The sequence below is a fragment of the Cyprinodon tularosa genome, unplaced genomic scaffold (genome assembly GCF_016077235.1).
Source record: "Cyprinodon tularosa strain WSP-4 unplaced genomic scaffold, ASM1607723v1 ctg269, whole genome shotgun sequence".
Lineage (NCBI taxonomy): Eukaryota > Metazoa > Chordata > Actinopteri > Cyprinodontiformes > Cyprinodontidae > Cyprinodon > Cyprinodon tularosa.
In genome coordinates, this window is record NW_024038973.1 from 166767 (window position 1) to 181587 (window position 14821).

The 14821-nt window shown below is 36.8% G+C and overlaps 1 protein-coding gene across 8 annotated transcripts in view; it reads left to right on the forward strand.

Moving 5' to 3' along the window:
• LOC119786222 (RNA-binding protein Musashi homolog 2) overlaps positions 1 to 14821 on the forward strand; it is a 387008-nt gene that overhangs the window by 3199 nt on the left and 368988 nt on the right. For all 8 annotated transcript variants that reach the window (XM_038289416.1, XM_038289417.1, XM_038289418.1 and 5 more), the window contains exon 5: positions 10754 to 10795. In XM_038289416.1, the coding sequence (XP_038145344.1) occupies positions 10754 to 10795 (42 nt within the window). The remainder of the gene's footprint in view (positions 1 to 10753; positions 10796 to 14821) is intronic.

Genomic DNA, 14821 nt, shown 5'->3' on the forward strand with positions numbered 1-14821 from the left:
TTTGATAACTTCAAGTTTGACATTTTGAATGAACAGCTCTGTGACAGTTTGACAGCATATATACTTACAGCAAAGGTCGGCGTTGTGGGGGGAGGGTTGCATATAAGAAAATACACTCACACCTGAGAGCTGGCCGGCGCTCCTCCGGTCGTGTGCTGATGCTTGATAAATGCATCCGTTCTTGCTCCGTTGCCTTGCCCAAAGGCACTCTCTGAAAGGTGGCAGGAGGAAACGGTTAAATTCCTCCAGTTGTTTTAATTAGGTCGTTAAGATTTTCACTGGATTATCCTGACGACCTGCTAATACCTCATTCCCAAAGCCCAGGGTTTCTCCTTGGGTCATGGTCATTGATTGCTGCTTTTATTCTTAGACCAATGCGGAAGCTCATTCATCCTTTTTTTTTTTTTCTTTTTTAATTGTGAAGTTAAAAGGAAAATAATTTCATTACCGACAACCTTTGTTTAATCCTGGTGGAATACATTGGTCATCATTTAAATTGTCATTTGTGTTAAAACATGCAAGATAGTTTCAAACAGCAAATGTAAACGAGTCATAACAAATCTCACCCATTGAAAGCCTGAGGTCATATTTGGCAGACTTGAGTCATACATTTTTTATCTGACAGTACTTTACCCTGAGAAGCTAACATCAGGTCAGCATTGCCAGTGGATGCAAAGTCAGAGCTGAGTTCTGCATCCTGACCAATCAGCTGTTTCTGTTGCCGTGAGATGTTCCTATTTTTATCATTATTTTTTTAATCATCACCCTGTTGGTTTTGTTCTATTACTAAATTAGTGAAATAGTCCAAAGAACGGGAAAACAAACAAAAAGCAAAGATTTAACCATATTTTTCTTTCAAATCAGCAATTTAGCATACGCTTTAATGTCAGGTTCTGGAAAATGTATTTAAAGATCGAAATTCAATTCTATAATATAATCTATTTTGCAATAAAAGCGAAGTTCTTTTGGCACATAATGCGTTTATATTTATCTCTCAGGTGGTTCTGTAGTTAAAGATGCAATGAATCCCTTTGAAATTTATAGACTAAGTATGTTTTTTTTTCAAATAATGTTAACTTGCAGGTGTTAGTCTCAGATTATGTTGTCACTGATGTGCTTGAGTATACGCTGAAACTGTTCTTTTCTAGTTTCTAGAGCACAGTTGTTCATCTGCTTGCAGAAAAAAAAAAAGCCCACGTTGTTTGCACTTCTCTTTTATTACCATTTGTCACTTTGCTTTATCTGCTGTGCTGTTTTCTATGTTAAGGTTCTACTATCAGGAAGGCGTTGCACAGGAATCTGTCATATCTTTTATAAAGTTGCACAGAGGCAGCAAGAAAGAAATAATTTGGGCCAGCAAAAATGGCTAGCTTTTTTGATGTGTTTGCAGATGCTGGTTTGATACAAGTCTCCCACTTTAATAGTGTTTAAAACATTCTTTATGGTTTAATTTGTCCCTGTTAACCTTGAAGGAAGAGAGTGGCTAGAGGTGATAGATGAAAGTTGCATCCCGTCAGGAATAAACTAGACATTCAATTTCAAAAATATTTCACAACTATTATTATTCTTGAGGGCTCAAACAGATAGGATAATATCAGAACTGCTACTGCCTTTCAACTAGGGTTGGGAGATATGGCTTTTTTTCCTACCAAATTTTCTTTCTCTTAAGATTGACAATAGAATTTACAAATAACATATATTTCTTTCAAAAAATACCTTTGATTTCAATCATCCCCTCTGGGAGGTGACTCTAATTTTAAAGGGCAATGAAATCCAAGCTGTTAAAGATGCTTGTGAAATAATAATTTCACTACTAACAATGAAAATATATCAGACTAAAAGTCTAACACAGTGAGCTATTTTATCAGTAATGATTATAAGGGTTTGACTAACAATTTGCTAATCTTTTAATCTGTTAATAATTTGTTCGATTCATTGATTAATAATTGCATTGCAATTAGTTCCTTAAAGAATTTTTTTTTTTTACAGAATTAAACCAGGGGAAACTAAGACTTTTCCACTTGTGGAGTTCTGGATAGAGCAATATTGATAGATGAAAGTTCTTTTTCTTAAATGCATACAAAAAAAAAATATATATATATATATATATATCTATATATATATATATAGATATATATATATATTTTTTTTACAATTCTGTCAGTTACAGGCATATTTTAAAGCCTCTATGCTCCAGTTAATGATTAATCGATTAGTAAATCATTCAATAATCGATCAATCCCATTAATTGATTCAGCCCTAATTGAGTTCACATATAACAGCCATGTTGGCCAAGGAGTTGACTAGTTACAAAAAAAAAAGAAAATCCAGATTACCAAAAAATTTTATCTTCATAAACAAAAAATTCAACAAATTGATAAAATCGGTTAACCGCCCAGCCCTACTTTAAAGTTTTTGTAGTTTTCTGATAAAATTAGTAACTTTTCCAAGAAAGGCATGTTATTTATGTTTTAACGGATGAAAAGTTGTTTGTTTCCATTTTCATCAAAAACATAGAGTGAAATACAATTGTGTTGGATGAACTGCTTAAGTAACCTGGTTAAGTCCTGGGTCAGAAATGTCCTTCCAAAATAAGAGTTTAGTCTCCATGGAAACACTTGCAACTTGTAAAAGAAATGCAAAAGGAAAATGTTATCCAATTTATAAAATATTGTTTAAACCATATAGAATAATAGAGAAGTGATGAGCTAGAGAAACTAAATACAGATGAAGAAAGACAAAAAGCTTAACCTACTTTAATGTTTGGCCATAAAGCTACACTGGAACATTGCTGTTTACTTTTGCATGAGGACTAATTAATCTCCACCAGCCTCGCAGCTTTGGAAAATAAATCGTCCAGGAGCGGGGAAGGAGAAGTTGAAAAGACAACACCATTAGCTCTTTTGTATTGGCAGCTATGCCAGCTAAGTCCAAAGGAGGAGTTAGTTTACCAACCATGCAGGTGTTTCCAGTTATCGTAAATAGGGCTGTTTCTTCCAAAACTTGTTCAGCTTGTAGCACGATTGTTAAGAGGATCTCTGTAGGTACATCTAACTGGAAGATGTTGATGGAAACTTTAAAAAAAACAATACCCTTGCTCCCTAACTTTCATACATGCTGTGTCGGTGTGATTCCTTGCTGCCAAGCCTCCATCTCCATGCTTCTTCCATAGTTCAGCTCAGCTACATCGTCGCCTCCTCAGCAGTTATTCATGCTGCTGCACTTCCTAAGCGATGACTATTATCATATGTTGATCACCAAATTAATTAGTTTGTCCATCAAAAAAAAGAAAAAAAAAAGCAGAATTAATAGAAATAAACCAGAAATAAGCATATATTGTCTTTGTGGAGTAAAAGTCTGCTGCCCACCTGCATCAAAGTGTTTTAAAAACACAGCAAATGTGGTGAAATCTAGAGCTTTGGTTTAACTGAACTTCAATAAATCATTTTAATTACTTATTTTAAACTTTTGTGCGCTCAATTAAATCTATTTAATATAGTTCCCCAAAGAAAAGTTTCACATCACTCAAAATTAAAATTGGTAAGGTTTGTTGGTTTTTTTTTAATAGTTCCTGTTTCAGGGCACAGAACAAACCACAGCTGTCTGAAAACATTAGAGGCGCTGTTATCCAAACAAAAACAGGTCTGGACATAAAATATAAATCACATAAAGTTCTTCTATATGAGCTTTAAATGGTCTAAAGCTGAAAAGAAACCATAAAAAGCTCCTGTGGAAATAATGAAAATATCTAAAGCAGATTGGAATGGATGTTTTAAGCCCTTGTTGCTTACTGCTCAGTGAACTAAGTAGGACAGGTAAGCTGTTCTTTCAGAGATAAGGCAGACATAGGAAAAGCTAAGCAGAGTTCCTAGAATGCAGTGCATCAGTTTGTGTATCTGGCATGAATTAAAGGCAGGGATGGAGAGAGCGTTATTTCTGGTTTGGAAGATCGGAGCTGCTCGTTCATATTGTTGGATTTTATTTTTAAAGCAACATTTTGCATATATAGCATCAAAAGAAATTGACATATTTTTTGGTTAAATTGGCCCTTTTATGATCAAACAAGATATAAAAGAACAAAAATTAAAACAGAAAAAAAAAGTTGGATGTCATGCATTTTGCAATGAAGTAGAATCACTCTGAAGCTTAAGAAAATAAATTTCTTCCATGCAAACTTGCAAAGGTCATATAGATCAGTTTTGTTGCATATCCACCAACACACAGTTTTCAGACTAGTGAGAGAAGAATACTTGATCTTAAAGTTTCTGAAGCAATATTTAAGGAACCGGTAACTGTGTGACCTTTTATTAAAATATCCCTCATGAATGAAATTGGTTCATTTGCATTTGCTTCTTAAGATAACCTGAATTACACAAGTGTGTATTCAGGAGGTGCTCTGACCAGCATAGCAGTTTTATGTGATATTGCTTAAAAGAAAAGATTTCAGTTGGACTTCACAAATGTTTGGAATCCTTATTTAAACATTTTCCCAACATTTACTGACTTAAGAGTTGCAGAACTAAGATACTTTAAACAACCTTTGCCGCCTCTTCTTTTTTCCCCCTTTTTTTTTTTTTTTTTTAATTCTTCATCCTCAGATTTTTGTCCGGTTATGAAAACACTTAGGGAAGGATGAATGTGAATGAAACATATGGGCGTACAAAGCCTGAGGGTTTGGAGACACACACACGCTGGTAATTCAGAACATATTTACCATTTTTCATGATGGTTGGTTCAATTCAGATAGATACAGCCTGTAGCATCTGTTCAAGAAGATGTTTTCAAGGCAGGGTGCTGTGAACCAGAGAGATCACAGTTACACCATTTCCCATCTTGCATGTGGCAGATGAAACATTTATAAGGCAGTGCAATGATCGCTGGTTAGTTTAGATATTTTTCAACACAGATTTACTTCTACTTGATGACTACAAATATTTATAAATGGAAATGAGGGAAAAGGAAATGCAAAAACATTCATTTAGTTTTAATTTCTTTTAATTTTTCTTGTCACGAGCCCGCCAACACTATATTTTTCCCACTGATTTGTTATTTTAATTTATTTTTTAGGTCCTGGTAGCTTCAGTTCTCACTGACACCAACTCACCTTGTTCTGACATTCTTGATGCTTCAGGTCTAAGCAGGAAAACAACCCAATAGGGAATGTAGAGTGAAGGCATGAATGAGCAGCAGCTCGATAGGACTTAGACATAAAGTCAAATTAGTGAGCTAAACTGACTTGCTCCTGTTTAAGTATAGCAGGTTCTCCATCTTCTGCAGTTAATTAAGGGAGATGGCAGTATTAGCACATAGAGTACCTGTCGCCTGTCACATTCAGATCGTCGGATGTTTTTCCAGGCAGCGATGTTGTAACATAAAAAAATATTACTCAGGATCATAATTAATACGATGGGTTTTGCATGTTTTTTCAGAACCCAGAAAAGTGACAACTTCCGAGTAAACCCCTGATTGCAAAATGTTGGGATCATAACAAACTGCTGTTTTAAAAGGTGTTTTATTTATCAGAAAAAACCCAGTTCAGATCGACAGCCCAGATATGACATTTTAATTTTTGCGTCAGTTCTGTTGCTATCACACATGCACACCTGTGGACCTGCTCTCCCTCCTATTAGAGAGAAGCTGTGAGCTTTGATAAGGCTTTTTCCTTTTTAGCTTAAACACCACATCATCACAGTCGCTTAGATATGTCTTAAGAGAGAGGAAAAGAGTTTACCCAGGAGCTGCATTAATATATGAAATCCTTTTGTATGATGTGAACTTAAGATATGTACTGGTTCTATGCCCCGATCTCCCAAAGGTTCATGCAAAAAGCAGCCCTCGGAGACCGTCTGGTAAAACGCAGAGAAAAGATAAAAGCTGGTTGGTTTGGTGGGGGATTCCTTTTGGTCTGCTCCCATTTATTATGTTGACATATCAGGTTGTATGATGTCTCCAGGAAATCCACTTTTGCTCTTTGAGAGTTTATATAACAAAGCTGTATCAGAAGCTGATATGAGAACGTCTTCTATTGATGAACCATATGGAGTTGGAGCAAATATATTAAAGTGATTCACTGGAAAGACTCTCTTTGCTTTAGGCTACAGCTGCAGAAGGTGCCTCACCAGTAACACATCATTACCACGTCGGTAATCGTGCCTATGTGCTCTGCATGAACTGAACCGTGTAGACTGGTTAGATAGTTAAGATTTATCTGAGGCACTCACGTTGCAAAAAGCCACACATACTGTAATTGCAGAGCTCTTTGAAAATGGCATCACATTAGTGGATGCCAGTCAATTGTACATAACAGGTTCTGCTACCATGAGATTGCTAGAGTAATTGAATAAATGGGAAAAAAGAACCCCGTACGTTTTATAGACAGCTGTAGATAACAGCTGCTGGTAATAATAATACCCAAATCTATGTGTGAGATAAAATATTTTTTCACTAAATAAAAAAAGCATGTCATTTACTGGGAACACATTAAAAGATTTTGCCCTAGCTAAAAAAACGGTAATTTTGCTGAACATTAGTGAACAACAACAAAAACACGTTCCAATTCTACCTTCAGTTCCAGTAATGCCTGTCAGTGACTGTTGGTTATTGTTGTCTCATTTTCCCATATAGGCCAAAGCAAACTGTTTACTCCAAGTCCAATTTCTTCTCTTGACATTTTTTAAGGTGAATAAATTTTTGTCAAATGGACAAAACCATTTAAATAAAGGGTAAATGTGGTTTAAACGTGAAAGTTCAAAAGTTGTCCACGCAACAAAGATATTTCTGGATGTCTTAACGTGGTCATGTTTGTAACTAACCTATTAGTTATAAATATTTTTCTTTGAAACTCTATATTTTCTTTATTCTTCCAAATCCCTTCATTTTAACCCTTAAATTTAATTTCACAGAACATACCCAATCCTTTTGGGTTTTCCATATCTGTGAAATAATCAGAGATGTCAAAAAAATATATCTATTGAGACAAAAAAAATCAAACATATGCTAATTATGCTTTATTAAAATTCTATTCAAAATGTTTAATAGAAAAAAAAAACCCATCTGAGTGCAATAACACTTGGAAGAGCATGTATTACCGGTGAAACAAATGCACTGCTGGTCCACTTAGCTGTTCCTAAACCTAAAGTGTCTTACATAACCAAGAAAAAAGCTCTAGGAAGGAAGTATCAGGTGAAACTGACACAACATTTCAGGCTTGGTGCTTAGATTAGCCTGTCCTAATCATAATGCATATACTAGCTCTTATTATCAAATAAATGTACAGCCTTAGAAACATCATTGTATGGAGTTCTTATAAAGATTCCATAGGAGGTTCTCACTGTTTTTATGTCTTTGCTTTAGAAAGGATTTTAACAATTAAGGAATGATTTAGGTGATATTTTGTGCATTTAGTTGTTCCCTCTTTCTGCAGAAACCTGACCTTGATTCTCACTGTTTATCGCTCCATTTTGCAGCAAGACTGGTTATCATCTCAGCAAATTAGTTTAAATAAACAAAAGATTTGATACATTTATATATTTTCTTTTATCAGAAGGTAAACCTTAAAAGTGGGAGACATAACTAACTATAGGACTTTTGTATTCAGAACATAATCTGTTGTCTTTGCTCAAACGGGGTGCAAGGAAAAAAAAATAATTGAGTTTGAATTGGTTATGCCTGAGGCTAAGTGCTAAAACAAATCTTTAAATGAAATTTATTACAAGCGGGGTTACCGTGCCCAGGTGTTATTGAATTCATTTCTCATTCTGACCCGATTTAGAACGATAACGGTAATAAGTGAGACTGGCAGAAAAGATGACAGTGACATTGCACATCATGGATTCCCTTCAAACAGATTAAAATGCAGTCAGTCTCAATGGCTTAATTGATCCATGCAGGTGGTGTCTTTTCTTTCAATTGTTCCCCTCAGCAGGGTGTGTTATCGTTTTCTTGAATAAATCCATCTGCACCGATGGAGTCAATTTCTCAAATGCAAAGAATTTCTTCCCCATTTAGATGTATTTAAGTATCACGCATAAGAAAACGCAGCACCTCGTTAAAAAGGTTTCCATGAGACAAATAACAGGGAGATGTTCCTTCTTAATGTTGTTTGCATTCAACCAAGGACAATTTAGGGGGGCTGTGTGGTTTGAGGCAGTTCACTGCTCTTCACTGTAAGTGCAAGGTTGATGAGACCCCCTCCTCCACCCACCACCACCACAACATACCTTCATACCACAGAAATTAATGAGGAAAATGAAGCTAATGAGATAACAAGCACAAGATGGAGAAACGGGCTGATCTGACGCGTCCTCCCGGTTATTTGGCAATATCTAGAGGCGTCACCGGGCCGCAGACTCTCATTTTCTTCCTGTCATATTCAATCAGCGATTCCTGCCTAAAAATAAAAAGCGAATCTGTGGCGTGACCATGACCAGCAGGACATTTGGTGTGGCTGGTCTGCTCACTTTATTTATTTTTTTTGATAAGGCTTTCATGGCCGATGGATCATGTGGTAGCATGAATGTTTCAGTCTAAAGACACACACAGTAATTATTAGTAATGATGATGTGGTTTCACAAAGTACGTTGCTCAGTGGAATAAATGCTGTGCCTGAAATGTTTCCGTGAGCGTCTTCCGTTGTAGATAATTAGCAGCGTAAAGTAATGAGGTCAGTGGTAATGGTCATTTCTCTTTACATGCTTTTGTCCTGATGAGTGACAACCCTAACTTCTCCTAATTAAGCCAGTTTTTTTCTGCACATCTGTGTACCTGGATCATTTCTAAGGAGCCAGGTAAAGTAGTAGGTCATCAGTGTATTTAAATACCAGGCTGTTATGTGGTAGGGATTAATGTACTGAGTGATAAGGCCTTTAAAACGGTGCATTACATAGCAGTTTGCAAATGAACTTGAGATGGGGACTGTACACTGAATTAGGAAGTGATTTAATATACTACAACATTTAAGTGCTGTTTGCCATTTGTTTTGCTGAATTGTTCAATTGCAGCAAGGCTCTGTGAACGGCTGCAGAGAATCCAGAATCAATGTGTTGTTTGAGAAAATGAACTGCAACATTAATTAGGCTGCGGAAGTATTAGGAATGTTCACTTTGTCAAATCAGACTACGTTACAGACAAAACTTCTCATGTTCCTGTGACGACTTGCCTCTTATAAGCTCTCACAGCGTAATGGCTGTAATTCTCAAAACTATAACTGCATTTTTGGTTTACATCTAAAACATAAGAAGGCTGTGCGTCCACCAGTTCAATTAATTATAAACCTAAAGAAACAATTTAGATAGCAAAGTACCAGTTAACTGGTGTGCCTAAATGTTTTTTAGTATTTCTGGAAACATAATGATTTCAACCTTTTGAGTTGAAAATTTGTAGTTTAGGCTCAGAGTAAAATATAGATGATGACGCTATGTTGCCCTATTCTGTGTGAGTTTCTTTAGCTTTTCTTTTTACTCTCAGTTAATGTTTTACATTAGATTGAAGCAACTTTAGTTAATCAGCTTCACCTCTGGAATTTAGGTTATTTTTGTGCTCTGAAAAGCACAGTTTGAGTTGTTAGGCAAGGCATCTGTTGACATTGGAACTGACAACACCAAACCACAACACTGCAAAATTGCACCATATATATTAATGCTCTTAACTTTCATATCAGTGCTTTTTTTTTTTGCACCATGTTTTTTTTTCTACTCCCTCACTGTTTACATTTGATCACTGCTGCACTTTAAGAATTGGAAAGATCATGAGAGCTGTACAAAATTAACTTTCATTTTCTATACACTCAGTGTATACAAAATGACATTAAAAGTTGTCTAAAAAAGTTGTATAAGGAATAATATGACTTTTCTACAGAGATTCTTCGACCAAACAGTGTGTAGACTTAATAATAGTAACAATAATAAGTCAGAGAGGTCTTGACGAATGAAAAAAGTCAGTTTTTGTCTCACCTGTTGTTTAAAAATATGACGTAGCCTTCATTACTACTATCCGCTGTTTTCTTGTGACATAGAAATATTGGTTAAGGAGAAATAAAAATTTATTTTGGTCTTATCTGTATCAACCCATTCCCCCAAATCAAATACATGACTACAAAGTAACAAAATGAATATTGTCAGTGCCATGCAAATGTGTAAATTAGCGTCGAGGCGTAATACCACCAGAATAGGCATTAATGATGGGATGCATTTTTGTATTTCTCCCAAACAGAGCTCTTTATTCAAAGAAATAAAAATATGTTTTATTCTTATCTTTACAATAAATAAATTTTTAAGATGCAACCACTGCTGTTTTACTGCATGGGATAATGTTATTTTCTTTTCCATTTTAGCTTGAATTTATTCATTCAGGCAGAATAGTACAGTTTCAGTATCGTTTATTTGCTTCCTATTTTTCATAAATATGATGAAACCATGATGCTGCTTCTATTGTGTTTTACTGATGGGATAAAATGAATATACTGGAAAATGTTATACTGTCACAGAGCTATTTATGCAAACCTAAAAATGTGTTTTGGTGTCATCTGTCCATTAAATGTTCCCCAATAGCCTTTTGTTGACTGTGATCTTTTTGTAATGCTTTCATTCAGAGCAACATTGCTGTATTTTATCTTTTTCTTTTTTTTTGAACTGCTATTAAATGTAATGAAATATTATTCTTGATCACAGAAAGTGTGAGCAGTTGTTGTTGTTGTACTTTTGCGGCCACAGCTCCTCCATCCTCAACAAATGTGTCTTTGTGTTCTGGTTTTCAGATTGATCCTAAGGTTGCCTTTCCCCGACGGGCCCAGCCTAAGGTAAGAATGAATTTCTCCCCCAACAGTCCTGCTAGAAAATGATCATACTTCATTTTGCCTGCTAAGTTTTATTGTGCTTACACAGCCTTCAAATAGGGACACAAACATCACGGCTGCATGCGCTGTTTTCAGCTTGGTTCTGTTGTTTAACCAAAGCGGTTAAAGCTACAAATGAATGAGGGAAACTTTTCACCAGGAATAAAGGATCTTTTTTTTTTTTTATTTCTGCGTTTTACCATGCTGCGGCGTCTTGTTTTCCTCATTGTGCTGGTTTTCGGTTTCTGCAGCTTTATTCAGCAGCGGTATAAGTCGAGCCTTCCTGTCTGTTTAAGGCAGTTTGTAAGATATTCTTATAGGCTGGATGAAAATAATCAAGATCCCCCTGTCTTTTGTTTGCTGTTAAAATGTCGGTGGTAGCACACAGTAATATAAAAGGGCAAGTTTTATTTTTAACTGATTAGGCTGATATTTGCCTGAATACATTTTCTTTTCTGAGCTGAATGGAGACTCCCAGCTGACAGTGATGAATTACACTTACTGGCTGAATTACAAGTCGAAGTTCTTTTGTCACATCCGGAGTTGAATGAGACTGAATGACATGAGTGATTTAGAAATATCTTTATTGTGCTGTATGCATGCAGAAATTGTCACAATTAGCACTGAAACAATGGGTGATTGAAGAAATAAGCCATATTCCAATCATGCAGGAACTGTCACACAAGCTCCTCATGATGCGTATTATCTTTTCTTTTCTTGATTACTGGTCTTGAGCGGTTCTGTCGACAATTAAATATTCAGCATGTGCAGATGGCACGGTGGAGTAGTCAGGGGCTTTGTTGACATGCCCCCTCATACCATCCACCGGCGATGAATGTGCGAGGCTATAGCGCAGTGCACTGTAGCACCATTCAGCATTGCTTTCGGGGTTTTTTTTTCTACCTAAACCAGGAGGAAATCAATAATAGATTTTCTCCTTTTCCCCCGGATCACAGAGAGGGGCATTGTTAAAGACTTGTTCGCGTTTCAAAATAAGGAATTGGCAGTGGAGGCTTTGAGAGTCAGAGCACCCTGTGACTTAAGCATATCAGTGCCTGGCTGTGGAACCACCTGCATTTTTTCCACTTTTTCTTACTGGGCAAGGCTATCGACTTAACTTCATCTCATCCGAGCTTTGCTAATAAAAGCTGAAGGTGCAGTACAACAACTCGGGTGTTTGACGACGCATTCAATTACTAGATGAACAAGTGAAGCTTGCTGTGTCAGTTTATGTTTTTATTTCTTTTTAATCATGATACCAACTTTTCGAATAACTTAAAGGAAAGAAAAAGTTATTTTCAGAAACATCTTTTCCATAACTGGCACTTTAATGACATTGTGTGAGCCGTACAACGATGATATGTTAACTAGCCATGAAACAAGCTTTTTAGGACAGAATTATGGTTTCATTGAAAGTGGACTATAAAAGTTTCTGGATTAAATCCAATCCTGGTTTGTACTTTAGGTTCAGCTGATTTAAGACTTTTGAAAGAAGTCCCATTCGGATGTTCCTATTTTTAAAGTCCTCTCTGTCTAGAATGAGCTTTCTTTTGTCCCTTTGTTTGCCTCCACTGTCTGCCTGCTTGGCTGCTTATGCAGTGGTTGAATAGGTTGCCTTTTTGTTTAAAGAAGCTTGGCTTGGCAGGTGCCTGAGTAGCTTGGGCGTTCAGGGAGCAAATCATCTCAGGAGTTAACTACAACTTCAAACCTGGCCAATGACCTCTCACGGTTCAGTGCAGCAATATGGTAAAACTATACAGTATGTACGTCACGTAGCGCAGTGCTGAAAAAGGGAGGGAGGTGAAGGTGAACAAGGAGGACATTTCACTGTAAACAAGCGTGGAGTTTTGCGGCGGGATGACAGGATAGAGAAAAAAACAGCAACTTGTATGAGCAGACATTCCTTGCACTGCCTCGCAACGTGGACGACGGAGATTCCGAAACATTGAACTTTTTCAACCTAGTGTCACAACAAAAAACAAAGCTGAATGTGTTTTATATTTTTGATGTAGTTGAGCAACACAATGCATCTTTGGATTTAGCTCAAGACTTTGACTAGGCCATTCTGACCCAGCAGAACAGAGGTCCTTTAAATTGTCGTGTCAAATGCCGTGTGGGTGAACTCGACTGGCACCACAGAGCAACCAGAGTAACGACCAAGGATGCTGAAAATCAAATAAACCAGCATCACATTTCATTGAATGTTTTAGCGAAAGCTGCACTTTATTTTACATGCTACATCACCATCTACATATTTCTGTTCTCATTTTCGTCCAAAGAGTTTCCTTTTCAATACCTTGTTTTTATTTAAAGGGTGTTTAAGATTGTGATTCCATTTACAGTAAAAGATGATATACAGGTGCTGGTCATAAAATTAGAATATCATGAAAAAGTAGATTGATTTCAGTAATTCCATTTAAAAAGTGAAACTTGTATATTATATTCATACATTACATACAAACTCATATATTTCAGATGTTTATTTTGTTTAATTTTGATGATTACAAATGACAACAAATGAAAATCTCAAATTCATCATATCAGAAAATTAGAATATTGTGAAAAGGTTCAAAATTGATGGCCCCTGGTGCCACACTCTAATCAGCTAATTAACTCAAACCACCTGCAAAAGCCTTTAAATGGTCTTTCAGTCTAGTTCTATAGGCTACACAATCATGGGGAAGACTGCTGACTTGACAGTTGTCCAAAAGACGACCATCGACACCTTGCACAAGGAGGGCAAGACACAAAAGGTCATCGCTAAAGAGGCTGGCTGTTCACAGAGCTCAGTGTCCAAGCACATTAATAGAGAGGCGAAGGGAAGGAAAAGATGTGGTCGAAAAAAGTGTACAAGCAAGAGAGATAACCGCACCCTGGAGAGGATTGTGAAACAAAACCCATTCAAAAATGTGGAGGAGATTCACAAAGAGTGGACTGCAGCTGGAGTGAGTGCTTCAAGAACCACCACACACAGACGTATGAAAGACATGGGTTTCTGCTGTCACATTCCTTGTGTCAAGCCACTCTTGAACCACAGACAGCGTCAGAAGCGTCTTGCCTGGGCTAAAGAGAAACAGGACTGGACTGCTGGTGAGTGGTCCAAAGTCATGTTCTCTGATGAAAGTAAATTTTGCATTTCCTTTGGAAATCAAGGTCCCAGAGTCTGGAGGAAAAGAAGAGAGGCACTTCATCCACGTTGCTTGAAGTCCAGTGTAAAGTTTCCACAGTCAGTGATGGTTTGGGGTGCCATGTCATCTGCTGGTGTTGGTCCATTGTGTTTTCTGAGGTCCAGGGTCAACGCAGCCACATACCAGGAAGTTTTAGAGCACTTCATGCTTCCTGCAGCTGACCAACTTTTTGGAGATGCAGATTTCATTTTCCAACAGGACTTGGCACCTGCACACAGTGCCAAAGCTACCAGTACCTGGTTGAAGGACCATGGTATCCCTGTTCTTAATTGGCCAGCAAACTCTCCTGACCTTAACCCCATAGAAAATCTATGGGGTATTGTGAAGAAGAAGATGCAATACACCAGACCCAACAATTCAGAAGAGCTAAAAGCCACTATTAGAGCAACCTGGGCTATCATAACACCTGAGCAGTGCCACAGACTGATCGACTCCATGCCACGCCGCATTGCTGCAGTAATACAGGCCAAAGGAGGCCCAACTAAATACTGAGTGCTGTACATGCTCATACTTTTCATGTTCATACTTTTCAGTTGGCCAACATTTCTATAAATCTTTTGTTTTTATTGGTCTTCAGTAATATTCTAATTTTCTGATATGATGAATTTGAGATTTTCATTTGTTGTCATTTGTAATCATCAAAATTAAACAAAATAAACATCTGAAATATATGAGTTTGTATGTAATGTATGAATATAATATACAAGTTTCCCTTTTTAAATGGAATTACTGAAATCAATCTACTTTTTCATGATATTCTAATTTTATGACCAGCACCTGTATACTTCTCTTGTTGTTTTCT